Below are 26,332 nucleotides of genomic sequence, written 5' to 3'. Positions count from 1 at the left end.
TAGGATTATATCGAAATAGACACATACATATAACTGTGTCGAATGTCTATATCATTTTCAGCTATGAATTATTCATAGCATATTTCAATGTCGGAGACTTTTAGATATTCTGATTTTTGATATGTTAATAAATATTGTGTTAAAACATCCCATTAAAAGAATTCTTCTGAAGTAATTGAATCGTTAAAATCTAAATAATACTGCAGAATAGAATACGTGGTAGAGTTTTTCTCCATTAGCTTCTCCATTGGTTTTATACTAATTATTAATTTATTATTGCAACTAATATTCATTAACTTTCTTGTGTTAATACAAGATTAATCTTTTCTAAAAGTAATAAATAATTAAAATAATATATTATACATTGTGTGCAAGTGTTCTTATAAAATATTATTCTGGGGCAGTTTCTTAGATTATCTTAAATCTGATCTAATTTTTTAATTATTTTTGTAATTAAAGATAAAATTGTTTTTTCTACATTTTTCCTGTTTGATGTAAAATTTAATATTGGAGCTACTTCCCGTTAGCTCGCTTTTGGTACAAAATGTATTTTCTTCTGGCACATCTCCGATACCTTCTTCGTCGCTTTTATCACGCGCGTACGTCGTAATGCAGTGTCTTTAGTAGTATAAGACAAAGGTAGCCCTCGTCTGACACGCTGCGACATTCATTCACATTAGCGGCATTGATGTCCATCGCTTGGTTCGTAAACCTTCACGAAGACTCGTTGGTCACATGTTTACGCAACAGGTTTACGGGGAACTATATTGACCAAGGCGAAGTTGAGGTATACCCCATAAGAGTACGTGAAAGAAATCGATATGGATTCGCAGCAAACCGCGAACAGTGTGGTCGAACCTGCTTCGAGCCACGGAGAAACTATGGTAAGCAATACAGGACAAGATACATAAACTGAACGTACGATGATCATTAATAAAGAATCTATGATAGTGATTATATCTTCATATATCTTTCATATGACATCTAATTCTAATAAATAAGCTTGATCTCGTTACGATTAAAAAATTGACTTCTTTGGGAGAAAAATGAGGATCTTGCTCGTAAACATAACATCGCTGGTAGCATCCCTCGAAGCGAATGCATCGCGAAAGTCAAGTCGTTCGTGGTTTGATCCTATAATGAGCCGAAAACGGTGGCAGGCACGGTGAAAACGGTATGACGAGACGTCACCGACCCGCATTATCAAAAGATCGATAAACTCAGGGCCACTATTTCACGAATTTCGACTCACGTCAACGACTGTAGTTTCTCTCGCGGTTTCCACATTATGTTATCGTAGTACGTTTTAACGGCGTGCGGATTAGCCTGCAACACGAAATGTCGCGTTAGAAACTAACGAAATTGAATTGTGAAAATACTGACGATGATAGCAAACAATCGCTAGAATGTGGCCCTAAAACGCGTTATTCGAAATTGACAATGAGAAGGTCAATGATGGTTTTGTGTCGGAAGTTAGGGTTACAAGATGATGCAGAAAATTGAGTCAACGTTTGTAGACTCGCAATTTGAATAGCGGCATAACGAAAAGATCGATGGTACTAAGGTCAAGGTTAATATTGTCGATCACAATTTGTGCCTCGTTGCGCCAATAACCTTCGGTTTCTTCATATGCCAATGTCGCTCGAGATTATCTCGCATCGCGAACGTTTTCGGTGCCAAACTGCGCGTTTTAGATCCTACTGCATGTTGGATTAAGGTATCATAATTCATTTAAATCTATCTAACAAAGAAGAGATAAAATCAACGTTTAAACGAAGGCAGAAAACTTGGAATTAATTGAATATATATTCATTCATTTCCTGAATACTTTCAAGCAGCGATCGTTGAGTTCAGATTTCGACGTCAGAAACGCATGAATATGTCTAATTTCTATATTTGTGCTCACGATAATAAAAAACGTACCTGTGCTAGTTTAAAGCAGATCTTAAAGGCTCGATATTATTATATAATTATTTTGTTAATGTTCCTTTTAAACAGTTAAAAGAACAAACAGTATGGTAATATAACCTTCTAGATAATTAATTGTATTTGTATAATATTTGATATTATACAATAATATGGATTGCTAATAAAAATCTAGGTTGCTTAAACAATACCCTTTAAACTGATGATGACTATGTCTAGCACCAAAATTGATTTCAACAGATTATAGCATCTTCAATTCCTGCTTCATAGTTTTCCTAAACTATAAAGCATTGCGGTCATAACAATATTCGGGCAAAAATTCGGGAAATTTTATAAAATATTCAGTATTTTATTTTTCATAAATAAAAAAAATGAATAGCTTATGATGTAAAATACCACAGAGCTATTCTACCAAGCTCGTCTATTCTCTGTCAAACTGATTTACCGTAGAGACTCACCGACGAGTACATATTTCCGTACAGATATACGCGACAAATGCTATTCTTCCACAGGTGAAGCCAAACGCTCCTTTACCACAGCAAGGATTTCAGGCGCGACCGCAAGGTCCCCCTCTATCTCCCAGAAATTCGATAAATAATGGTCCTATAGGCGTACCTCGACCTGGACCACCATTACGGCGATTGGATAGCCGTTCTTCTCTAGGTCCACCACCAGCCTCGGGTCAATTCGTGCAGCTTAGGCCTTACGGTCCGCCAAGACCACCGGGAGGTTCTTTCCCTCCAAGGTCACCGCAGCCCGGCCAGCTGCCTCCGCAGAATCCGCTACTACCTCCGAATCAACGTTTCGTGTATTCCCCGGGGATCCGAGGTCCCCCGCCACAAGGAATAGGAGGTCAAAGGCCACCCTTCGTCGTTAATCAACAGGCATATCAAGCGCAGCAACAACAGCAGCAGCGAGGTGGTAACGATCCACGATTTCAACGACCGGACGTCGCACCTTCACAAAACGAACCGCGACGACCTAGCCAAGAATCTATTTTCCCACGGCAGTTATTGAGAAATGACTCGTCGGTAAGCCTGCAGCGACAGCATCTTTTATCAAACGAGGAAATCAAGCAACCGACACGACCACGCATTGTTATCGAAAAGATGGCGGACATCAATGAGACTGCTGATAAACCGGAGGACTACCTGCAGGGAAAGAAGTCCGATGTTCGTGAGAACGGCGAGAACGACGACGACGATGACGTTGTGATGGATAATAACAAGTCGCCGCGACACAATGGCGATGGTACTTCTGAAGAATTGATGAATGGATCCAAATCGCCTTCAACCCCGAGAAAACTCGACGATGTTAGTAGACCCGCGAGCCGTCCGGGGACGGCTACTATCGGAAATAAGGTAGAACAAATGGATGACAAGCAAGACATATCCTCAAGACCGATTTCTGCTAACATCGCTAATACGACGACGCTTATTTCTCAAAGCAGACCATCTTCCGCGATAAATAATGATAAAGAAGAAAAAAAGGAGGAACTCGCTGATAGATCGCCGTCGAAAGAGATTAACGCTGCATCCGAAGAAATAAAAAAGTCCAGCAGTCCGTATAATAATGACGCACAGAATGTCGAACAAGGCCTGAAGACTCCTTCGAAATCTTCGGACAATTCGAGATCTGTCACTCCATCCTATTTGGACACTCCTCAGAACGCGGAACAGAACAGAAGTCCGGATAAATCACGTTCCAGCACTCCAGCCCGACTAGAACCATCTGGAAACGCGGAACAAGAACCAAAGACTCCAGTCAAGACTCCGGATAAGTCACGTTCGAGCACTCCAGCCGGCTTGGAATCATCCGGAAATGCGGAACTGGAATCGAGAACACCGGAGTCGAAGACGCTAGATAAATCGCGTGCGAGTACCCCGGCATCGCAGTTGGCGTCATCTCCGAATGCGGAGAGAGATCTGGAAACCGCGGCGAGAACGCCCAACAAATCACGTTCGAGTACACCTCAAGTTGGAGTAGACTCGATCAACATCGAGGCAGACAAACCCTCCGAGAATCCGCATCGCGACAAATCCGCCGAAGGCACTCTGCGGGTGAAAGAGTCCAGTAGACCAGCGTCATCGTTGAGTTTGACGAGTGAAAAAGGCAGCAAATTGAAGTCTCCGAGGTCACCCACACCAGGGAATCGAGACAAACTGTCAGGGTGGGTTTCACCCGAAGATATAAAGGGCTATGACAATGGACAGCCGAGAACGCTGTCTTCCAGTCGTAGCCCTCGATTACCGAAATCACCTGTCGATAGCGGGAAACAGACCGAGGACGAGAAAAAGAAAACGTTCTTCGTCGAAGATTCAGTTACCGATGAAAAAGCGAACAAAACGTCAGCAGCGATGTCAAAGCCCACCACTCTAACAGTTAAAACTCCAACATCGGAGAAATCAGATGACGAGAAGGCGGAGAAGAAAGCTGCGGAGAAAAAAGGTCCTTGCGCGTTCAAGCGCAAATTGAATAAAAAAAAAAGAGATTATAATTTATTTACTTCGCAAATGTCAATTTGTTTACATTCTCTTGCTTCATAAAGATTCTGAGCAGCTGTTTTCGTCCATCCTCCCCGGAAATTCGATATATTGTAAAATAATTACAAAACTAATTTCTCAAATAAGGAAGTTCTATTTCTATCTACAGTATATATTTAAAATTAGCTGTCTCGTTAAAATGGAGAAAATTTTAAAATGTATTTAAAACAAATTGATAACTTTACGAAGAACTACTCCAATTCTATATTCGAGACTCTTGAGACTTTGCTTCGGTGCGACACGATTTTGACGTATGCATATTTTTAACTGATTATTACGTTGTAGTAATATATTGTTCTTTTTCCTCACAGCTGTCCAAAACGGTAGAGCGAGAGAATCGGTTAGCGGGGTAAATATCTTAAATTACATTTATATCTGTCTTTTCCTTCTATTTTTATGCGTCGTAGTATTAAAAATATTTTTCCGATATATTAAAATTGTTTCAAATAGGCACAGAGTACGAATGAAGATGACAAAAGATCGAACGCTGGGTCGCCTACGAAATCCGTTAAGTCATTACCGAAAACTCCTGACACACCTACGTCGACCGCTCAAGATAAAAAAAGTAAGTATTCCTTATTCTATATTAATTTAGAAATAGGTTACTCTATACTTTGCATAAACAAAGTCTGACATACACTATCAACGCTGAGACACTTAATGACTATCCTAATATTCTAAAAGTTAGTGCTCGTTTCATATGAATATAATTGCATCTCTTTTACATTACTGAGAAATCATTACTGAATGCCATAGAAAAAATTAGAGTAAGGACAATGTTTAAAAAGTCATATTACATTAATGTAACGTGTGTCCAATCGATTTTGTTTTTTAATCCTGCAGAGGTGCCGATGAATAAAGTTCAAGTTGGCGCTGCGCCCTCCCCGAACCTGAAGACTGTACGATCGAAGATCGGTTCTCTAGACAACGCGAGTTACAAACCGGGAGGCGGTAAAGTGAAAATTGAGAACAGGAAGCTGGACTTCAGCAAAGCGCAACCGAAGATTGCCGCGAAGAACGAGAAGTATGCGCCCAGTGGAGGCGATAAAAAGGTTGATTCCATATTAAATCAAGCATTTAATTGCCGATAAAAAAATAATTTCCATGTTTCTACCAACGTTTAGTTTAATTTTAATCTTGGTTTAACCAACTCTTCATTTTCTTTTCTCTCTAGTTCTGAGAATTAGAAAAAGATAAAGAGTAAGTTGAACCAAAATTAATCTACTTGATAGAAACGAGCATTAGAGAATATCTCTATTTTTCTCTCCAATGTTTATCAGATATCAAAAATAATATCAAAAATTGAGCTGGTGATTTACTTCGATGACTTTGAATTTCAAAACTTTGACTTTAAAATCTTCGAAATATCAAAATTATACAATTATTAATTTAATACAGTCAATTTGATATATAAATTAATTTTATATACAAATATATTTACGAATATATGCCTATTACGAATATATTTTTATTTTTATTTTTTCTATTCGCACAAATATATTTTTCGAAGCTTCGAAGTTTCGAAGGCACTTTAAACTTCGACAGTTCAAAGGTACCTAACTTCGAAGATTCGAATTCTTTCGAAGCTTCGAGGTTGTCAAAAGTAACAGTCCTAATCGAAAGTAAGATTGAGAGGCGAACACGCATTACAGATGTCATGAAATTACAGATCTCTCAAGTGAAACTTCAATGGAATGCCAAGTCCAAAGTAGGCTCCTTGGAGAATGCAACTTACAAACCGGGAGGTGGTGACAAGAAAATCGAAACGGTAAAACTCGACTTCAAGGACAAAGCAAAGCCAAAAGTCGGATCCAAAGACAACGCGAAGCATATTCCTGGTGGTGGCACCGTCAAGGTGAGATTTATTGGAGTAGATTGTTAGATATCAATTGTAGTTTAAAACCGGTTTTATTATAAACCAGTTACATAAATTTTTTAGCATATTAATCAATTTTTTACTGTTTTAATATATTCTTGCAAACATTGAGATTCTCAGTTAATCGAAATCCTTAGTTCAAATATTAAGTATCGTTCTTTTTAATTCTAATGATGCTTTAATTAATATTAGCACGTTCATGTTATTCTCTGCATCAAGCGATTAATCCCGAAAAGAAATCTTAATAATCTATTGCATGCATTTATATGTATGCGTTTACATTCACATTTGTATTTGTTAGTACTTTACTTTTGGCATAATCCTGAAGAACGAAGAAGCAATAATATGATATATTTACTGCTACAGAAAGTCATTACATAAATTCTCATCCTCGCACAAATGATTCACAGATGGCTGGTTCGGTGACAGAAGCTTAATTGGCATAGAATGCATTACAAATGCAATGCTCGCTTCGTTCATTTTATGTCATAAAAATATCCGAGATAATTACTTAGTAATGCGCTAGTCCAAATTTCATTGCATGCGGAATGCTGGCGTAGATAGTAAAATATATTACGTATATTACATACATATATATAATATACATATATATATATATATGCATACATACATCCCCAACGAAGTTATTTATAGTTTTGAAAGAAGAATAATGATCCATCAAGAGGGAACAGCTATGTATTTTGACGATTTTAAAGCAGAATTAATAATTCCAAATTTGTATATGACTTTGTGGCTTTGAAAGCGATAATTGGAATTATTAATTTTACTTTACAATAGTCCAAAATTTTTAGCAAAGAAGAACATTTGTTGATCCGTCAAGAGCATCGTTCATATTCTGTTAAAATCCAAATAAAAAAACATTATCATTGGAAGCCGCAAAATCGAATTGTGCAGCTAATTCGTACACGCATGTATTGTCTATTGTCATTATTAACAAGCCATTGTTATTTCTTGATGTTCAGTCCACAACTTCGCCAAAGACACCGCAGGAAACGAAGAATGACGTGAGTATATCATACAGCTAATCAAATAGCGTGCTAATTAGGTATATCATGTGTCGCTTTTTCTCTATCTTTCTCACTACGCTCTTTATGGCCTTTGTCATCTGATCATGACATCATGATTAAAATTAATTTCTTGTACTTCGTCGTGGAAAAATCGTGGAAGTAAAAATAAGTAGAATTAGGCCCTATAAACGAACGTGCGACTGCATATATCTCGTACATCGATATTCCCACACTGGAAATCACTATTTATAATCAGCATGATAGATCAGCTAGTTTACCTCCACGATTTACGAGATACCAAAATGTGCTTATCATCACTTTACAATAAAGTGGTAAAGTTCTATCTATATCGCCGGATATAGACGTGAGTAAGTAAAATGTACATTGGATGGGAGATTTAAGCATGTATTTATGCATGTTTCTAAATTTATTTAGACTCTAGGTCAATCGTCACTTCTATTATCGTGCTTTTAAATCCAATTTCATTGGTGAATATTATAATAAATATAGTCTATTATCACTTATTCGATTACGTGAGAAAAACAGGAAAACCTTTTACTTCTAGCTTTTTATTTTCACTCTCCTCTAGCCGCTTATTAAATAGGATTTTATTATCAAATGAATAATACGGTTCTCGTCATTCATTTTCTTAGATCCCGACGCAAAAATTAGACATCAAGGCTGAAAGCAAGATCGGTTCGTTGGACAATGTAAAGCACAAGCCGGGTGGTGGCGACAAAAAAATTTTCAACGACAGAGATTATCTTCGGCAGACGAGTTCCAACGTTGAGAGTTTGAATGGCAGCGGGTCTCAGGTATATTTCTTCTGCAAAGTAAAGAAAGTCTTGAGAATATAATTTCATCACGGAACTTTGTTACTTCATTACTTCTCTCTTGAAAACTTTTACGCGGTAAAGGATTTTTCTGATTTTTTGCAAAGAAACACGTCGCAATGACGAAAAGTTCCAGTCAGACAACATTTCTTCTCGAGATTTTTCGCATTTAATCTGCACCTATGTGCTTAAACACGCGTTGCATGCGTAGTCACAATGGCATACACAGCACATTTAAATACTAGCTCGCATTGATAGATAAATAATTGCGAAAAATGTACATATAACGCGATAGAAAAATGTTTGAAATATCGTATTGGATATCATCTTAGAAATTATTTAAAACAGTCTTCGATAAGACTGGTCTCCGAGATAAAGAAATTATTTATTTGTTAAATATTTCATAATATTTCTGACCGCAAAACTTTGTTCTTTATTGAATTTTTCTATTTCTGCTGGTTGTTACCTTCGCAAAAATGCATCTATCGTGATTACGCAATTGCGGTCTCCATGTCACAATATTAAGGGTCATTAATTCTGCGCTCTAAATTAACCTTTACAGGACGGGAAAACCACAATGGTGGTACTAAAAGAGTGTTGTATTTTGAAGCAGAAATACAATGAAATAATAAATTATAACAGATTTTAACTCTTACTTAAAAAAGGAAAAGCTGTAAGATTTAAAAAATAGACTCCCGCCCTCTAAAGGTTAAACTTAATCTTACGTAATGCAATTGTTTTTGTTTCTTTCTAAATCTCATTCGAAAAAAGGGAAAACTGAAAAAATAATTAATAAATTAAATGTTGAAGAAGCAGATTCTAAATCGATAAGTGCAATACTATTACGGATTATGCGCAACTAATCAGGATAAGCCGCATGAAACGAGATAGGAAAATTTGTTTTATGGGAAAATCTTTTGAAACTATCTAAATTATTAGAATAACGTCTAATGGCAATATTGGTGAAATGCTAGCCAGTCGCACAGTCTGAAAGAGTTAACGCGCATTAAAAGACATTAAAGGATATTTATTTATTTTACTCATGCCCATTTCTACCAATGTAGATTAACTTTAATCTGGATTCAAGTTCCTTTCATCTTCTTCTAATTTTTAGAACTAGAAAAAGATGAAGAGTTAGTTGAACCGAGATATTAATTTGCATTGGTAGAGAAATGGGCATCAGTCGATTTTATTCAGTTCGCAAGGATGCTGCAGGCTTAATCCTGATATCGTGTCTTGTGCCCGCAGAGCCCCGTGCCCTCCGGCGCGATCACCGGCAAGAACGGCCTGCCAGCCTCGGACGAGAACCTGAACCAGGAATGCTAGGTCACGAAAAGTTGGCCGATAGACCCGCTTTAATTATATCATTTGCATGTGATTAATCACGTTTATCCATCTACCCCCTTTGGAGGACGAACGAGCGCTGTCCTTGCGCGATCGAGAAAAACGTTGAGATGTACGGTGCACGGAACTTCTCGAAAAAAAAATCAGCACCGCGATCGATATCTCGTCTACGCAAGCGACAAAATTTGCGCGACGGACGAATTAATTATTAAATCAACGAGGCAATTATCGCGTTGATTTGTTATCGAATACAACGCGAGGTTCCCGGGTACTTTCATTTCGCGTTTACTGCGATTTTAGTTACCTTTAAAGAGAGATAAAGCGAATACATCATTGTGCGTTGTGTGAAAACACTCTTTATCCAAATATTTACGTAAGTGCGCAAATCATAAGGCAATCATATAAAAAAAGAACTGAGAAAAATATTTCACTTTTTTGTAATACAGACGAAGAACAGATTTGAGGAATGATCTCTATGCGCATGGAGGTTCTTTGTCTTTTTAAGACTTAAGTGATAGCTTTTTTTATCAAGGATTTCTGTCACGGTACGTCTTTGCGATTTCTAAATCATTATGTCGACGCATTTCTCATGCGCCCTCGCTACGTGAATATTAATATTTGCGAACTTTTTCGATTTTTGATACGCATTTATGCCATAATCAACATATATCACGAATTGCAGTTTAGTTGTCTCATACGAATTTAATATATTTTTCAATATATCGTAATAGGGCGTAATCGCTTAAGAAGTTAACAATGCGCGTGAAGATGACAAAGCTATCGACAAAGAATAGGGCAAATATAATTGTAAATGTCTTTAAAGTTAAATACCTTCAAATTTTTTATTTTGCAGGTGACAAGAATGTGTAATTTTTTCAATTTAATTTATAATATTGCCAATCATGTTCAATTTCGCGGGTAAATTCTATCCTTATTACTTAACCCTTACCATTTACAATTTGATGCCTCATCCATGCCATCAAGGGTCACTAGAATGGCTTCGTTTTTTTCACCTCTTCAAAATATAATTCAAAAAATTTCTAAAAATTCACCAACATACTTTCAACTTTCTGGAATAAATATTGACTCTTTATTTTGGAAAATAATAAAATGTAATATAATTTATAATTACCGAAAGACTCAAAGAAACTTGCACGAACAGGAATCGCTCAGTCACTAGTTACCCATATTAGTACGGTAAGGGTTAATTTATCACTAGTGTCATATTCGCTTTCGTATATCTGTAGTAGATTCCAATGAAAGTACAAAACCACACATACCCGTCGTTGTAATGTGCGCAGGAAGAACCATTGCGTCCTCTTAGGGGGAATAGACGTTAGACAAACGCGCGTACATTAATTTCCGCATGAGGAAGTCTTAACAGCCGACAATCCCTCGATATCGTACGTACGTTGCATTTCACCGGAATTACGGGGTACATACGTCATCCCGACTAGTTAAATCGCGAACGACGATGTGTAGTTATCGTTCACGTGGGCAATCTTTGACACGTGGTCGATCTAACGATTTCTGAGGAGACGGAAGACTATAGCAATCTTGATCGACGTGTATATGAATCGAAAGGAAGCCACAAGCGTTGCGTCGGCTTTCAGTTCATCATGGATAACTTAGCTTTTTGCGCCATAAGTATGTACGCGCCACGACATAAGTATGTATTGCAGCCACTACGATAAAAAAAAAATCGCGTTGTTATATCTCATTGAGTGCGTTCCGTTTCACGCATAATGCGCATAATGTATCATTTTATCCTTGTTACTCACCGAATATTAAAGTACCCAAGTAGCACACAAGGATAAAATGACTCCCAAATCCTTTGGAGTGAAATCTTACTCCATAAAGAGTGAAAATTCAGCCACCCTTGATGAAAAATCTTGATAAAGAGTGACTCAATTTTTAATCTCTGAGAATGATTTCACCCTTCAGAATGAGATTCACTTTAAGAGTTTTAGAGAGGATACATCATGCGTGAAACGGAACACTTTATCAGAGCTTTATGAGCGGAGTTATCCAAGATATGCTCGGTGTAACGAGGTCGCGAGGGAGGAGAAGAAAGTGCCAGAAGAGCCGTGTAACACGCAGGTGAATCGCGACGTGTTCGCGTGAGACACCCGTCAGGTACATTTGGGTTGATTAGAGAGATTGCGCTTAGACGACAGGACATACGAGATATTCGTGTAAACCTTACTGTAGATACGTAATCAACACATTGCATCCCACGAGTATATAATATATATATATATATATAAAATATCGCTGGTGCGAAAAAAAAGAGCCATCGGGAGATGATCAGTGTTAAGGGTGAGTGTTTGTCAACGGAAAGGAGAGATCGATGATGGATAATGCGTGCGGCCACGCCAAAAATAAAAATCTCTCACTTACGTCACTACACTACCTTAGGTACCTCGTGCAATTTACACATCGCTAAAAGGAGAGGAAAAAAAAAGAAGGGAAGAGGGGGAGATATGTAACACATTATTTACACTGTATTGCTTCCACATGAATTATTAAGAGATAATTTGATTTTCAATTAACGTGCTGCGATATTTCACGGAGACAGAGAATGATAATTAACGTTTAGATCTTCGTAATTGTCATAAGTTACCACGATCGCAATAGTGTAACAACGCGTTCGCGCGTCTTGGATTAGAATCGCTCTGGAGAGACATTATAATAATATTTTTGTTTTTAAATTTATTTCGTTCTTTGTCTCTCAACACCCGAACGCATCCTCCCCCCAATTTTCTTGCTGAAAAAGAAGCGGCTGCATCTCCTTTTATCTTCATAAGAATCTATCTTTATTTATCTTTATAAAAATACACATGTAGAACATAACTATTTAGTCTTATTATACATGGAGAGAATTTTTTCTTAGAATTTACCCTGAAAATATGACAGTCGTGGGACAACATTGTGAGTGTATTTCGAAAAATTTTAATATAAATCTCTCTCATTCATTAATAAAACTACAATAAAGTATAAAATAAGTTTAATCACAATTTTACTGAAGTGCATGGTAAAAATCTTTAAAATATTGGATTGTATCACAATTATCATATTTTCGAGGTAAATTTTAAAAGAAAATTCTCTCCGTGTACAAACACTAAAAACAAAACGTGCAGCAAAAGATATGTGTAAGTTATCACGCGATAGGTAACATCCAGGAGCAAGATTCTTTGATTATATTCTTTTTAGGGTCCATTAAAATCCGTCTAATATAATCTACTTAAATTTCTAATTTATTAACGTTATAAGAGCAATTCTTTAAAAAATAAAAAATTAAAAGTGATGAAAATTTGTACTATTTGTAAATATTAAAATATTTACTTTCGAATAATTATTGAAATTTCTACTTTCAGAATTAGGCGTTATATTTAATTCTCTTCTATTAGAGAAACAAAATAAACGAATAAATGTAAATAGATTTTTTCGAAATTGGTTCTGTTAAAATTAATTTCTTTTTATATCATTTGAAATAGAATGATGAGACTTAAATATATCATTTCAAGCACTAGAAACTCGACTTCGCCGGCCTGTCAGTTAAAAATGAACTACTTCGTGCAAGATTTACAATACGAAGATTTATTATCGACCCTGAAACTGATTCCTGCTGCAGTTTAGCACGAACGGTACCGGCAAACACGAATAGCTCCTCAGTCCTTCCTTATCGATACCTTATCTACTTAGAAGTATTTAGAAAATTGCCATTTACTTAAAAGGATAATACGCACAGCGTGTACTTCACTCTCACGTACAATTCACTCAAGATCCGCAAAGCATCGCTACTATTCACCGCCTGCCAATCAAGGTCAGTTTGCACATATATTATGTAACAAAGGGGTGCATCGAGTTATTAGCTCGCTAAGTGATCGATGACGACGTTACTAGATGCACCCAAATCTATGACTCATATTATTCCATCGTTGAGCACACTTATATATAAATAACTGTTGCGATTCTCCCCAGATTCGAACTTCCGTGCAGGATGAGTCGAATTCAAAGATCGGGAACGAGATACCCCAGCCTCAACCGCCGCCCTCGACGCCGACCAAAACGCGTGGCGTTGTGTCACCCTCGTCCGTCGTGACACCCCAAGCCGTTAGAAGCGGACTGGCTAGATCTCCGGAAGCCACGACGCCCAGAGGGCAACTCATGCAGGAAACGGGGGGTCCAACCCTCGCAAACGGACGCGCATCCAAAACACCCTCGCCAGACGTGACGAACAGCAAAGGCACGCCGAAGGGTCATTCACCAGGAAGGTCACCAACTTCTCCGCGTCCACCTAGCAGCTTACGCGTTCGATCCGCCGGCGATAAGTCTTCCCCCGAGACACCTAGAAAAACGTCCCCCGGTACACCTAATAGAATATCCCCCCGCACGCCGAGGAAAACTCCGTCCCCCAAGGAGCTGCGTCTTCCGAAGCTCACGTCTTCGTCGATATCGCAAGAAGCAAATCCAGCGGTTGCCGAAACTCATCAGAAAATCACTTTACCGAAATTGATCGAGCATCCATCGTCGCAATCCGCCCGAATGGCATACTAAATCGAGCCATCGAATCAAAAATGTGACGGGCTTTCTAGCACTTTAGTACAGAATGTCACAGACTCCTCGCAGGTTCTCTCATTTGCGACTGATTTCAAACTGAGCTTTTCTCGATAAACAAATTTGATTAATTAAAACTTAATTCATAATCTCATATAAATAAAAACTATTAAATTAATTTTTAAGCATTCGTGTATGAAAGGAACCACGAGATTTAAAGCATTCTGTTCATTTCATAAAAATAAGATTGTAAATTTAATTAATAACTTAAAAAAAATAACGATAGGAAAGTCAACAAGCTACACTTGCTAAAGCAGTTATCTTCTTTTTATTAACTATATTTCTCTCTCTCTCTCTCTCTCTAAAGATAAACTTTTTTATTTTAAGACTAATTTCAATCGAATTGACTCGAAAATAAAATAATGATTCGAGGAGAAATGGAACGGGGACTTGTATCCGCAAGTCCTATTTTTCCAATTAATTCTCGTTTCCAATTCTGTAATTTCCGTATGTGGAAGATTAATGGATATGGGAAACGTATTCAAATATAAATAATTTAACGATGTTATTTTTGTTACAAATGATATTATATCGTTTTGCTTTGTTATTCTTAAATCACAAAAGAAACTGATCAAAATTCTATTATTTTTCAGTATATACTTGGACATTATAAGTTACGTATTTTTTAAGACATTTTCAATAGCTTGATTATGAATTAATAATTTATATCTTTTAATACCACGCACAATTTGGGAAACTATACCTAAATAAAAAGATATATGCAATATATAATTAATGAAGAATATAATTGAAATCCATATGTCATTGTGCAATGAATGGGAAATGGATGAAAAGGATATGAAAGACAAATGATATCGACAAATCAAAAATTAATACCTATATACGTGAGATTTATAGTAAAAATATATTTAAATTATGTCGTACTTTTAGATCGATAGTATCGAACACACATTCGCAGTATAAAGTTATCTTCATCCAAAATTATGTCGCATTTAAGTTTCATGTAAAAACCTATAAAAATACAGTAAATTCAATTGGTCATATAAATCTACATTAGTATTTTTTTGGCAGTGGAGGTGGAACTAATTTAACCCCAGCGAAATAAGGATGAGTCAATCCTCTTTTTGCCGTTATCCTCTGATTAGGATCGTACGTCAGCATTTTCTAAAAATATAAAAAAAATATAAGTATATACAAAAATGTGCACTTTTTCATGAGGTAGATGCTGGTTTTTCCTTACTGAAATTAAGTCTTTGGCATCATCATCAAAAGTCGGTAAAATTTCGTCTATGTTAGACGCCTCCCATCTTGGGAATCTAGATGTGTAGTCCGGAAGCTGTGACACCCCCGGCCAGATCGTTTCGTCTGGCGTACCGAGCATGCGAAAAATTCTAAATAACTGATCTATTTCAGAGTCTCCGGGAAACAGAGCTCTCCTGGTTGCCTATAAAGATCGTATTATTTTGCAGACACCGCGGTTTTACTCCAATATTCAATAGACTCAGGTAACTCTCGCGCAATCTTCACATACCATTTCCGCAAATATACAACCGAGACTCCATATGTCTAACGCACAGATGTACAATTTAGTTCCTAGAAGAACCTCTGGTGCGCGATACCAAAGCGTGACAACCTCGTGAGTATAAGTGCGAACGGGCACACCGATCATTCTGGCCAATCCGAAGTCGGCCAGTTTAATATGACCCTCTCGATCTATCAATAGGTTCTGCGGTTTTAAGTCTCTGTGCAATATACAACGGAGATGACAGAAGGAAATTGCCTTCAGCAATTGGCAGAGGTAGCTCTGTAACACAAACCGCCCCGTTTTTAAAAGACCCACGCATGAATACAGGCATCACGAGCGCGATAAAATGCGGCTGAGATCCGCATTACCTTGACGAGAGCTGGTTCTAAGCCCCCTTTAACTGAGTCTAACAGCTTTTTCAAATCCTGCTGCAGAAATTCAAATACGAGGTACAGATGATTATCGCCGTCTACGACATCGAACAACTGTATGATGTTTGGATGAGCGAGGTCTTTTAATAACGATATCTCCCTAATAGCGGTAGATGGAACGCCTTCTCTTTCCCTGATTTAAAGCAGCATTATTTAATTAATCAGCAAAATTGAGTGACTGTACCTGACGAATATGCTAAAGAAACATTATTCATAAGAAAGTTTCCCTCCTTTTTTTAACGAAACTTTCCGCTTAAAAAGTTTATTTATAAATATATCTTACGAACATATACAACATAATATATACATTAAAACATCAAATTGCATTCATGAAAAGAACGGTTTTGCTGGAGTATATAAAAATTTAGTTACAGATCCTCTTAATCTTCTTAATAATTATGTACAACAATAAAAATGATTCCTAGAATGTCAACATTTTTTTGCAGCGTTGTTTATGCTTGAGTTTCCTACATAATTACTTTGATAGTCCAATAAAATTATATTTTTTTAGATCTGTATCTATACCTGAATTTTAAGATAATTTAGCAAAATCATTCTTTTCGTGTTGGTGAGAGAAGACAAATATAATAATATAATATAATATAATATATAAAAGAGCAATTCCATTAATTTCTGTATACCCAAAGACAAATGTTACCTTTAATGAAAATGTTATAATTACAGAAGATATATGTATGTATATACAATATACATACACAAAGTTTTTTATCCCAAAAATAATCCTAACTGAACATATCTTAAATTAATAATTACAGTGTATTAAAAAAAATACCAAATTAAAAACCAGGCGAGCATGACATAATGGGACAAGCTGAATAATGTGGTGCTACGAAAATTAGTGTAACGTGGCCCCCGCAGATTCAGCTGACCCCAATATGCAGATTGTTAGCAGTGTGTTAGCAGTGTGCACAAGCAAAAGCCCAGCTGATATTGCAGTTCTGCAAATTGATCATTTTTAACATACATAGATAATAGCCGAATTAAAATTTCAAATTAATTTTGTAAAGTCGTGATTAAATCGATAGTGCGTATCTTAATTAAACATTCGTATTAGATGCTATTAAATTTATAAGGGTACACTATTATATAAAAAAACTAATATCACGCTATTAAATTATTCTTATAATTTCACCGCCAAGTAAAATAGAATTAATAATATGACCCATTTGTCATATTATTAGTTTGTCACGAAAACATATATAGTAAACGCATACAAATTTCTAAAGGAAATTGGCAAACATAATTTTTTGTTTATATCAAGCGTCGAAAAAGAGTAGATATTAATAATATATAGCTATGGAAATTATATTCCAAGCTAGATTAATAAAAGCTTAATAATAATAAGTTATATAAATCTACGTATAAACAATAAAAAATTCTTTAAAAAATATTTTTTTCCATTAAAAAGCACAATTGGTTAAATTAAAAGAGTTAGTATAATATTAATATATTTATTGTGTGATTATATAAATATATAAGAGAAAAAAGAAGAAGAAAGTACTTTTGCATTGTTCATGTTATCATAATATATGTATAATAAAAAAGGAATAGCACAGAGTTTTTTTAAAAAACAACCGAACAATTTCCTATTTATATTACTTACTTTCACCCAGATTCTGCCAAGTTTTTAACAAAATCAACTGTAATGTACAGATTTCGAAACAGTCTTCAAAAGATCAAATCCTGATACAAAATCTGACTGCAGAATTCTCTCGAAAACGTTCTCACCAGGATTTGGAATCCAGGTTCACCTTGTTCCGTGTTTACAAAGAGTAATATTCTGGACGAGTAAAAGAGAAAGAGAGACAGAGAGAAAGAGAGAGAGGAGAGGAAGAGAGAAAGAAAGACAGACAGAAGCGATTTGTTTATATTTCCCAGTAAATTTACGGGGCCGAACGTACGTCTCTAGACGGATTTTCTTGAGTGCCACCAGCTTCCCGGTCAGTTTGTCCCGAGCTTTGTAGACCACCCCGTACGTTCCTTCCCCTATCTTCTCGATTTTCACGAAGTTGTCCATAACCTCAACGTTGCCGCGCTCGTCGTCGTCGCCACCGTGAGCCCGGGGACGCCGCTCCTCGGCCAGGGTCGCCGTCGCCGCGCCTTCCCTGACCTTTTCCACGGTCGACGCCGTCGTTGATCCGTTTCTATCGAATGTTGTCGACACTTCGGAACGTCGAGAATACGATTAGCTCGTTGCGAGCCGTTTTATTGCCGCCTGTTTATCAACACCGGTGGAGCTAAGTGCACTTAGCCGCAGTGTGCGCGCCATTTTTATTGAGTGGCCATTTTTATTTTTTAGAGAAGATGGAAAGAGGAATCGATAGTGCGAATCGATGAATTTGTCCTCGAGATCGATGGTCGTCAACCCGCGTTAAATAATCGACAACACAATGGGGGTGAATAAACTCTCTCTTCTCGCGCGCGCATTGCGACATAAATGTAAATAATCCTTGAGCGGTCATCAATTTTAAAAAAGGTCACTCACAAGAAATTAATCCTGGGATCATACTTTTTTTACAGTAACACTATTCTGAAAATTTATCTACATATTTAAGAATTGTATACTCTTTTTATATTTACTTTAATTTTTTATATTTACTAAATCACAAGAGTAATTAAACTATATTATTTTAAATAATAAATATCGGATATATATATTCAAAAAATAGCCTGTTATTCAATTATCTATCAATTAGTATGATTCATTACTGTATATGCGAAAAACCCAAAATATATACAAGATTCTTTTTCTTTATCAAGTAGTCAATTTATCATTTAGTTCAATGTGGAAATATTTTAAATTTTTTCTCTTTAACTATATAAAATTAAAACTAAATCATACATTTAGTTTAAAAAAATACTTAGGATTAGAAAATAGACGGTACGCACATTGTTCTGTAAAAAAATAAACTTGATTGTTAAACAATCTTATTAAATGTTATTTTAAGCTATCAAAATTTTTAATAACAAAATGTATACTAAATTTGAATTAGTACTTGGGTGAAAATCCACCCATTCTAGAATTAAGACTTAATTTTATAAATTTTGTTTTGTTAATACTTCACTTCGCGATGCCAAAATAAAAGAAAAATTCAAATAATTCTATTTATACATCCACTTTTCGGAAAAAATTTTAACGATCTTTCAATAGTCCCAATTAATATAATATAAATAGATAATCACTATTCAAAAAATTACGCTAGAAAAAGCCGATCTTTTATAGATTATATAGATGCTATCGCGTCTTTTGATTTCGATTGTATCAAGAGATGCTTCTTTCAATATTAAATAAATACATATCCGAACCTTTATCTATTTATTTATCGCAATCGCGCTACACGAGAGCTCTGACAATTGAGACTTTGTTGTTTACAATTATTTAACCCCTTATATTTCTTCAATGTTGTGCAATAGCATGCTTCTCTATCTCACAACTAAAATTCTTTAAATCTTCGTGCTTAACATATTCGAAATTATTCGTCGTCCGTTGAAATGCGAGTATCGGAATCAACATAGCATTCTCGAGATTCAGTTCGAATCTCGGAATTAAGCGATGTCGCGATTCTCTGGAGAGGATATATATAAAGATTGCTCCTTGTAGTCGAGTTTTCTACACTTTCTACTTTTTGCCATTCAACGCGCAATTATACACGTTTTTTTTTATTTTAACTTCAGAAAATGTGATTTGTAACGCGGTTACAAAGAATGGGCCTGTAGAATCAGGACATTCAGTGTGAGAAGATAAATCGAATATAATTCGAATATGATCTCTAACATATACAATACATAATTTCCATCACCTAAGATTGTCAAACACTCAAATCCTCCCGCACGAATCAGATTTTGATTTCGAAAGATCTCATACGCACGCATTATTGATTACATTATGGATAACATAATCGGATGCGGCTTACATTGTTTCATCTCGCAGTTACGCAGAGATGCATGCACACGGAAAAAAACAGTTTGCTGAAGTATCTAAAAATTTGAAAACAATTTTGTTAAATCATAAACATAATTATGTAAAAACTCAATCATGATAAACGATGTTGCAAAATATTTTGACATTCTAGTAACTACCTTGAGCCTCCTACATAATTATTTTGATAGTCTAATAAAATTATTTTCAGATCTATATTCAGCTAAATTTTTAGATACTTCAGCAAAGTCATTTTTTCCGTATGTGACTCACTGCCATACGCAATTCTCGATGGTTTTTAGCTCTCATACATACAGTAGTTTAAATCTAATTACGAGTAGAATGATTACGATACGTATTTTTTTTAGGTAAAAATATGTGTGTAGGAATTATGCTACTGTATACATATATTCTCGTACGAGCCTTCTATTCCGTACACACGCCAAATACATGCACGTTTTCTACCAAAGCCGGAGGAAAGAGGCGCATAAGAATTGGAATGTTTACGTGATTTTATTTCGCATGCCTACATCGGAAGATATATCTGCGAGTTGCTCTCTACTATTTGTGAGACTGGCATAACTTTGTAAAGTTGCGCAAACTCGAATCGTTGGTTAAAACGTTATTGGATATTTCACCAAAGCGTTTTTCAAATATAAAAAAAAATCTTGGAACGTGTGACGTCAAACTACTATATTTTATTGTTCAATAACGAATTCCATAAATTTCGTTCGGTTCTAGATTAATTGTATATTCTTAGAATTTCAACGCGACAACGCATGGAACGACTTCGATTCGTTATTGAACAGCGAAGACGCAATGTAATTGGTATGAACAACTGTCTGGATAGGGAGATTCACGAAAACGTAATAACGGCGAGATTCGTCCCATCTACGTTTCACGCGATGGGACTAGATAGAAAATATGCTATAATATCTCTCTAATATCTAAAGTAGGGCACGATGTACAATATTTTCATGCACATTAAATTCACAACACGTGTTTCTCATAAAGTTTTTACTTATATTACGCAGATTGTCCGGAAAAAACCTGGAAGAATATTATCTCACAAGACATCAGTCAATAAATAGCATTTCCACAAAAAAAAAAAATTTTCATTATAAATCCGCGCGGTCATAAGTTCAGTAATTTTCGACAAATTTACTTAATTATTCCCTCTTTTTCTTCTCATGACTGCAAAAGCTTAAAAAAGCTTGCGAGGAGCCATTAAGAACTCTGCATTATACAAGAAAGCGAGACTATTATAAAGTTCCTCAATAACTTCCCACCAGGCTGTTTAGGACATCTTATGTTCAGCTTATTATGTGTAAAGTTTTCTTTGAGTGCACAATCAGCATAGAATTTAATTTCAAGCAAAGCACTCGTGTTGGATATTTTTGATGGATGAAACTTGAAAGATTTTTCGACAGATTTTATATTATCGCTGATGGCATTACCATAGGATAAATAATTCGATGGTTATACATTTTAAATATAATTTTTATCATGTTTTATATAAATAGGTATGCGATATTATAAGCAAATATATGAAAGTTGTCGAAAGTAAATCAAGTTTCATCCAAGTTAGATATGATTTGTTAATTTAAAGGTACATTACAATTTCTTCGGGTTATTTTGATTACAATTTCTTAATATAACAGAAGATATATTATAACGTTGTAGAATATTTTAAAATATAAAAAAACAATCTCTTCGCAGACATAAAATATATAAAGTTATCTAAAATTACTCAAAGATGATATGACAAAATTTTTATTCGGGAAGATATAAATTTCTGGATACTATTAAATATAATTATACACACACATATATATATATATATATATACACATATATATATATATCTAATATGATTTGCGTGTATAGATATAGGAGAAAAATATGATTGATAAGATCGTGAATGTTATCTATGCTTTTATCATGATAAACTAGATTCTCTCATGAAAAAATATTAAAAAAATTAGTATGTATGTTTATACTTTATATCATTTTTTATGCCATTCCATATTTTTTAGAATGTTATTCGAATTGTGGAACTAAATATTACAATAATGTATTAGATTTTCATCGCCAACTTTCATTATCATTGTATTGTTGAAGAAAATAATGCAATGAAATTTAATAGAAATTTATGCTTACGTGAACTTTTCTGTCACTAGACTACAAGGCGCATTGAGGCTTGTTATGAGTGTTCTAAGTATATGACTAGAGCACACATTTCAGTTATTTGTCTAACTCATTCTAAAACCTAAGATTGCCCAGTTAAAAATATATTAACTTTGTCTCTATTGAGCATTACATTACGTATAATTAAAAGAATTGATATATTAAAAGAAAAATATTGCATCGTAGCCCTTGGAAAATATGTTGTGTAACATCCGGGCAATCAAAAAAAAAAAAATAATTTCAGATATTTGTCCTCTTCATGTTGATAAGAGTATCGTACGTATAATACCAGTAAAAAGAAAAATTATTAATATCTTCTGAGTATTCCCCGAATTAATATAAATAATTATGCTGTGGAAAAATGGCTCTCGCAGCTTTTTCCTGTGGATCTAATTGATTACGGTAACGCCTTGCCAAGAAAGCTGCAATCACCTGAAAATGTTTAAATTCATAAGGTCTGGAGAAAATCGAAGTACCGTAAGGAAAAAATGCAAAAGTTATAGATATTGCTATCGTGTAAATTGCTGCATGCTATATGCTGCACATAATTTACATGTTTTTATGAATGACATTAGCGAATGAATAACCTAACCAATAATGCTGAAAAAAAAGATCAAAAGACCACAACCAATATATAAAGCCACCCACCATCTGTTAGGAGGATCATATGAAGTGACAGAGGACATGGCGATGGTGTTAGACTAGAGGAAAGCACTAGGATTAGCTCGTGGATCTTTCTGGTTCCTGTATCTCACGGTCAACCATACACCAACAAACTGTAATCGGGCGTACATGTTAGCATTAACAAAATGAATGTACCTTCATTGTAAACGGTGACCGCAACATGAATATAGTGCACTTTTAATTAGACAAAATTTTTAAATATCAAATAAATCGTATTCTGTGCAATATTTAATTTCGTACAATTGTGCAATATGTACATGATTAATGCCGTGACGTTATTTGCGGAATCTTACCTCCGTAAAGCTAAAGAATAATCCTATACTGCCACATAATTTGAATGCATAGTCAATGGTAGACTGCAGTTTATGCATACACGGTGGACATGATGTACAAGGCATTTGTGGATCAATGGATTGACAACAAATTTTCTGTAAAAGATTCCAATTATTTGATAACATTACATTATCATGCGGATGTCTCACTTTCACTGCAACTTACATTGACTTCATCGCACGATCCACCTGAGTCATCAGTAGTGCTATTAAATCCACAACAGTTAAAGGTAGTTTGAACTTTCGCCCTTAAGTCAGGTCCAACGCGTCTCCAGCCCTAAACACAATTATTAAATCTTATCCATTCTACAAATAATACGTAAGCACAATATTTTCTAAACGAAAATATTTACCTGTTCTGCAAGTTGTTCTTGCTGTTTAGTGTTTACAGCAAGGCAAGCGCAGGCAATGCTGAATTGAATCAGGAACAAAAGGAATAAGATAAGCATGTACTATAAAATGCAATTAAGGAAGCATACATATATTTTTGTATCGAGAATCATTTGATATGAGACATTTAATAAAGAACAAAACATATTAGACATTATTAACGACAATAATAATAATGCAAACGTAACGATAAAGAATTTCAATATCCAAGAGGAAAAAATGCTGACAGTGAATAAATGCTCTCTTCACAAACCAAATTTATGATAATCACAATAGTAAATAAAATCAAAATTCTGATCCTCGTTCACGAACTTAACACCAAAACTGCTATCATAAAAGCTAGAAAAGGATACAAAGAACAATAAAACCTGATGGTGTTTAACGGCACCGATCAGGCCCAGTATAGAAATGAGAAACAGGATCACTCCGCATGCTAAAATACCACCTATAATAGGAAGATTCGTAACTAAGGCGGATGCCCTTCCATATACAGCGACTCCTATTAATATAAAGGCAACAACCTGCAAGAAGAAATAGTAATTAAAATATAAAACATCCACTGTAGGCATCACCTAAAATAAAATTGGCTTTCTGTTTCTGACAGACGCCAGGTGATCTGAAGCTGAGATTAGACTTGCGCATAATCCAAGTATCAATTATCAGATTACAGATCTTGTTTACAGCAAGTAATTATTTTTACTTGAAGATAAAGAAGAATATAATATTCAGGAAGAGGAATCAGGGGTTCCATAAGCGCAGCAAAATTGATGATAATTCTTAACGCAATTATCTGATAAATGTCAGTATCTACTAATGTAGTTTAATTTTAATTTTAGTTGAACTAACTCATCATCTTTTTACCGTATTAAGAACTAAAAATGGACATATGTCCGTTTCTATTAATGTTGATTAACTTTAATCTTTGTTAATGTTTGTGTGTGTGTTTAACTTCCTTTTTATCTTCTTCCAGTTCTAAGAACTAGAAAAATGTAAAGAGTAAATTAACCCGAGATTAAAATAAATCTACTTATGCCCGTTTCTACCAACGTAGTTTAATTTTAATCTCGGTTCATTTAACTCTTCATTCTAGTCCTAAGAATTAGAAAAAGAAAAAGAGTAAATTGAGCCAAGATTAAAATTAATCTACGTTGGTAGAAACACTACTGCATTAGCAGGAAGTGAGCCATATACTTGTCTTTACCAAAACTGTAGATTAACTTTAATCTCGATTCAACTTAATCTTCATCTCTTTCTAGTTCCAAGAATTGGAAGAAGAAGAAGAGTAAATTAAACCAAGAGATCCAAAGTGAAACCACTTTGGTGGAAACGGGCCAATAGTCTATCTCCTCTCTCGCATATGCGTCACAGTCCCAGTGAAAACTTGAAGAGACGAGAGGAGAGGAAGGCGAGGGAGAGTCTTTCCAAACATGTCTCAGTATCGCGAAATTGACTGACATAATTATGCAACGCACGGATAATTCCGAGTGAGCCTCGCTCCCGTAAACATATCACGGCGGAGCGAGATGGCGAAGCGCGCGACGGTCGACGGGAGCGAGAGAGGGAAGCGCCGATTGATAAAAAGTCTCGCTCCGATAAAGAAATTTGCGCGAGGGAGACGGACAGCGGGAGAGCGCCGCGTAAAGAAACCGTGTCTGCCAGGTGTCTACTCACGATGTAGAGGATGTTGAGTGCCGTCAGCGCATTTTTCGAGCACGTAAAACCGCCGCACATCTTCGACTGCGCCCGTCCGTCGTCGCTCCGCTGCTGTCAGATCCTCGGCAGATCCGCACGTCGGCCTGCGGCGATTCGCGGCGCGAGACGACCGGAAATTAACGGGTTACGCCGCTTGGATTCGCGCGGGGGATGACTACGAGGGACGATCGCGACCGCGTGGGACTTTTTTCCGCGTGTACGCACAAATTTTCAGAACCAGTCGAGGTCCCGAACTGTCCCGAACCCGACGGCACGCCACGGCAGACGACTCGCGACTGCCCGAATCAGCGCGATGGCGGCGGTCGACGCGCTCGATAGATTGCGAGTGTCACGCGCGAAACACGAACGTCGGCGAGACGCCCGGAATAGAGCTACCAGTCGTACGTTTTTCGGAATGTATTGTATCTATTTTCAGGGATGGAAAGTACTTAAGTAGTGTTACTTTTATCGTTATTTTTTATAATAACGATTTTCGATAGTGATGTTGCAATTTTTTATGACGGTAACGGTAAGTAATTAAAAGCTATAAGGTTGAGGAAAAGTCATTTTTTAATTTACTTAACTGATTGTCATCACACGTTGTTTATTGAAAAAAAAACCCGTTAAACAATTTTTCATGCATGAATATGTATAAATATGTCCATCATACATGTTCATACATCCTTTTTTTCTTTTGTAAAATTACTTTTTAGTGTAATAGAAATAATAATATTCACGTGAAAACATAAAAAATAATTAAAGAGATAATTTTCGCATTGTTTGTTTTAGAAAAAAACAAGTTTGGAAAAATGTAAAAAAAATTGCTCATACATAATTATGCATAATTTTATATATAATTATACATAAATAATTTTTTTATATTTCTTCAAACTTGATTTTTTTCTAAAACAAATAGTACGAAAATTATCTTTTTAATTATTTTTAATATTTTCACATTACTATTATTATTTCTATTACACTAAAAAGTAATTTTACAAAAGAAAAAAGGATGTATGAACA

At 35.7% G+C, this 26,332-nt stretch overlaps 4 protein-coding genes across 7 annotated transcripts; 2 read left to right on the top strand and 2 right to left on the bottom strand.

The window, feature by feature from the left end:
• The first annotated feature begins 607 nt into the window (after nucleotides 1-607).
• On the top strand, nucleotides 608-9,931 carry tau (microtubule-associated protein tau). 2 transcript variants are annotated; one of them, XM_018519875.1, is made up of 9 exons: nucleotides 608-884; nucleotides 2,439-4,374; nucleotides 4,781-4,818; nucleotides 4,920-5,034; nucleotides 5,313-5,521; nucleotides 6,139-6,324; nucleotides 7,329-7,370; nucleotides 8,027-8,188; nucleotides 9,455-9,931. In XM_018519875.1, the coding sequence occupies exons 1-9, from the start codon at nucleotides 822-824 to the stop codon at nucleotides 9,530-9,532; spliced, it is 2,829 nt and encodes a 942-aa protein (XP_018375377.1). In that variant the 5' UTR covers nucleotides 608-821; the 3' UTR covers nucleotides 9,533-9,931. The 2 variants fall into 2 exon arrangements, with proteins under 2 accessions (XP_018375377.1, XP_018375378.1); XM_018519876.1 differs by lacking the exon at nucleotides 7,329-7,370.
• Nucleotides 9,932-13,017: 3,086 nt separating this feature from the next.
• LOC108769067 (serine/arginine repetitive matrix protein 1-like) lies at nucleotides 13,018-14,218 on the top strand. 2 transcript variants are annotated; one of them, XM_018519820.1, is made up of 2 exons: nucleotides 13,018-13,376; nucleotides 13,553-14,218. In XM_018519820.1, the coding sequence occupies exon 2, from the start codon at nucleotides 13,721-13,723 to the stop codon at nucleotides 14,108-14,110; it is 390 nt and encodes a 129-aa protein (XP_018375322.1). In that variant the 5' UTR covers nucleotides 13,018-13,376; nucleotides 13,553-13,720; the 3' UTR covers nucleotides 14,111-14,218. The 2 variants fall into 2 exon arrangements, with proteins under 2 accessions (XP_018375322.1, XP_018375321.1); XM_018519819.1 differs by having other exon boundaries at nucleotides 13,535-14,218.
• A 415-nt stretch (nucleotides 14,219-14,633) lies between these two features.
• On the bottom strand, nucleotides 14,634-18,402 carry LOC108769107 (cyclin-dependent kinase 2). The gene is made up of 5 exons (XM_018519915.1): nucleotides 18,010-18,402; nucleotides 16,025-16,220; nucleotides 15,663-15,935; nucleotides 15,372-15,575; nucleotides 14,634-15,295 (listed from the first exon to the last, which is right to left on the bottom strand). Exons 1-5 carry the CDS (start codon nucleotides 18,123-18,125, stop codon nucleotides 15,185-15,187), a joined length of 900 nt encoding a protein of 299 aa, XP_018375417.1. The 5' UTR covers nucleotides 18,126-18,402; the 3' UTR covers nucleotides 14,634-15,184.
• A 3,680-nt stretch (nucleotides 18,403-22,082) lies between these two features.
• On the bottom strand, nucleotides 22,083-25,645 carry Tsp97E (Tetraspanin 97E). 2 transcript variants are annotated; one of them, XM_018519899.1, is made up of 7 exons: nucleotides 25,292-25,645; nucleotides 23,974-24,141; nucleotides 23,584-23,682; nucleotides 23,397-23,507; nucleotides 23,192-23,326; nucleotides 22,863-22,990; nucleotides 22,565-22,646 (listed from the first exon to the last, which is right to left on the bottom strand). In XM_018519899.1, exons 1-6 carry the CDS (start codon nucleotides 25,349-25,351, stop codon nucleotides 22,916-22,918), a joined length of 648 nt encoding a protein of 215 aa, XP_018375401.1. In that variant the 5' UTR covers nucleotides 25,352-25,645; the 3' UTR covers nucleotides 22,565-22,646; nucleotides 22,863-22,915. The 2 variants fall into 2 exon arrangements, with proteins under 2 accessions (XP_018375400.1, XP_018375401.1); XM_018519898.1 differs by lacking the exon at nucleotides 22,863-22,990 and having other exon boundaries at nucleotides 22,083-22,646.
• Nucleotides 25,646-26,332: the final 687 nt, after the last annotated feature.

This window comes from Trachymyrmex cornetzi, unplaced genomic scaffold, assembly GCF_001594075.2.
Source record: "Trachymyrmex cornetzi isolate Tcor2-1 unplaced genomic scaffold, Tcor1.1 scaffold85, whole genome shotgun sequence".
NCBI classification, from domain to species: Eukaryota; Metazoa; Arthropoda; class Insecta; order Hymenoptera; family Formicidae; genus Trachymyrmex; species Trachymyrmex cornetzi.
This window is presented reverse-complemented; position numbering and strand designations above follow the sequence as displayed.

What these genes read in the sequence shown, in the direction of transcription:
- tau (XM_018519875.1), top strand. Translation starts at nt 822, where the DNA reads ATGGATTCGCAGCAAACCGCGAACAGTGTGGTCGAACCTGCTTCGAGC. An exon ending in CGAGCCACGGAGAAACTATG is followed by an intron (nt 885 to 2,438) that starts GTAAGCAATACA and finishes ATTCTTCCACAG; the next exon opens with GTGAAGCCAAACGCTCCTTT. An exon ending in GAAAGCTGCGGAGAAAAAAG is followed by an intron (nt 4,375 to 4,780) that starts GTCCTTGCGCGT and finishes TTTTCCTCACAG; the next exon opens with CTGTCCAAAACGGTAGAGCG.
- Tsp97E (XM_018519898.1), bottom strand. Translation starts at nt 25,351, where the DNA reads ATGTGCGGCGGTTTTACGTGCTCGAAAAATGCGCTGACGGCACTCAAC. An exon ending in ATCAGGTTTTATTGTTCTTT is followed by an intron (nt 23,683 to 23,973) that starts GTATCCTTTTCT and finishes TGCATTTTATAG; the next exon opens with TACATGCTTATCTTATTCCT. An exon ending in TATTCTTTAGCTTTACGGAG is followed by an intron (nt 22,647 to 23,191) that starts GTAAGATTCCGC and finishes AAACATTTTCAG; the next exon opens with GTGATTGCAGCTTTCTTGGC.
- LOC108769107 (XM_018519915.1), bottom strand. Translation starts at nt 18,125, where the DNA reads ATGGACAACTTCGTGAAAATCGAGAAGATAGGGGAAGGAACGTACGGG. An exon ending in TAGAACCAGCTCTCGTCAAG is followed by an intron (nt 15,936 to 16,024) that starts GTAATGCGGATC and finishes TTTGTGTTACAG; the next exon opens with AGCTACCTCTGCCAATTGCT. An exon ending in ATGCCAAAGACTTAATTTCA is followed by an intron (nt 15,296 to 15,371) that starts GTAAGGAAAAAC and finishes TTATATTTTTAG; the next exon opens with AAAATGCTGACGTACGATCC.
- LOC108769067 (XM_018519820.1), top strand. Translation starts at nt 13,721, where the DNA reads ATGCAGGAAACGGGGGGTCCAACCCTCGCAAACGGACGCGCATCCAAA.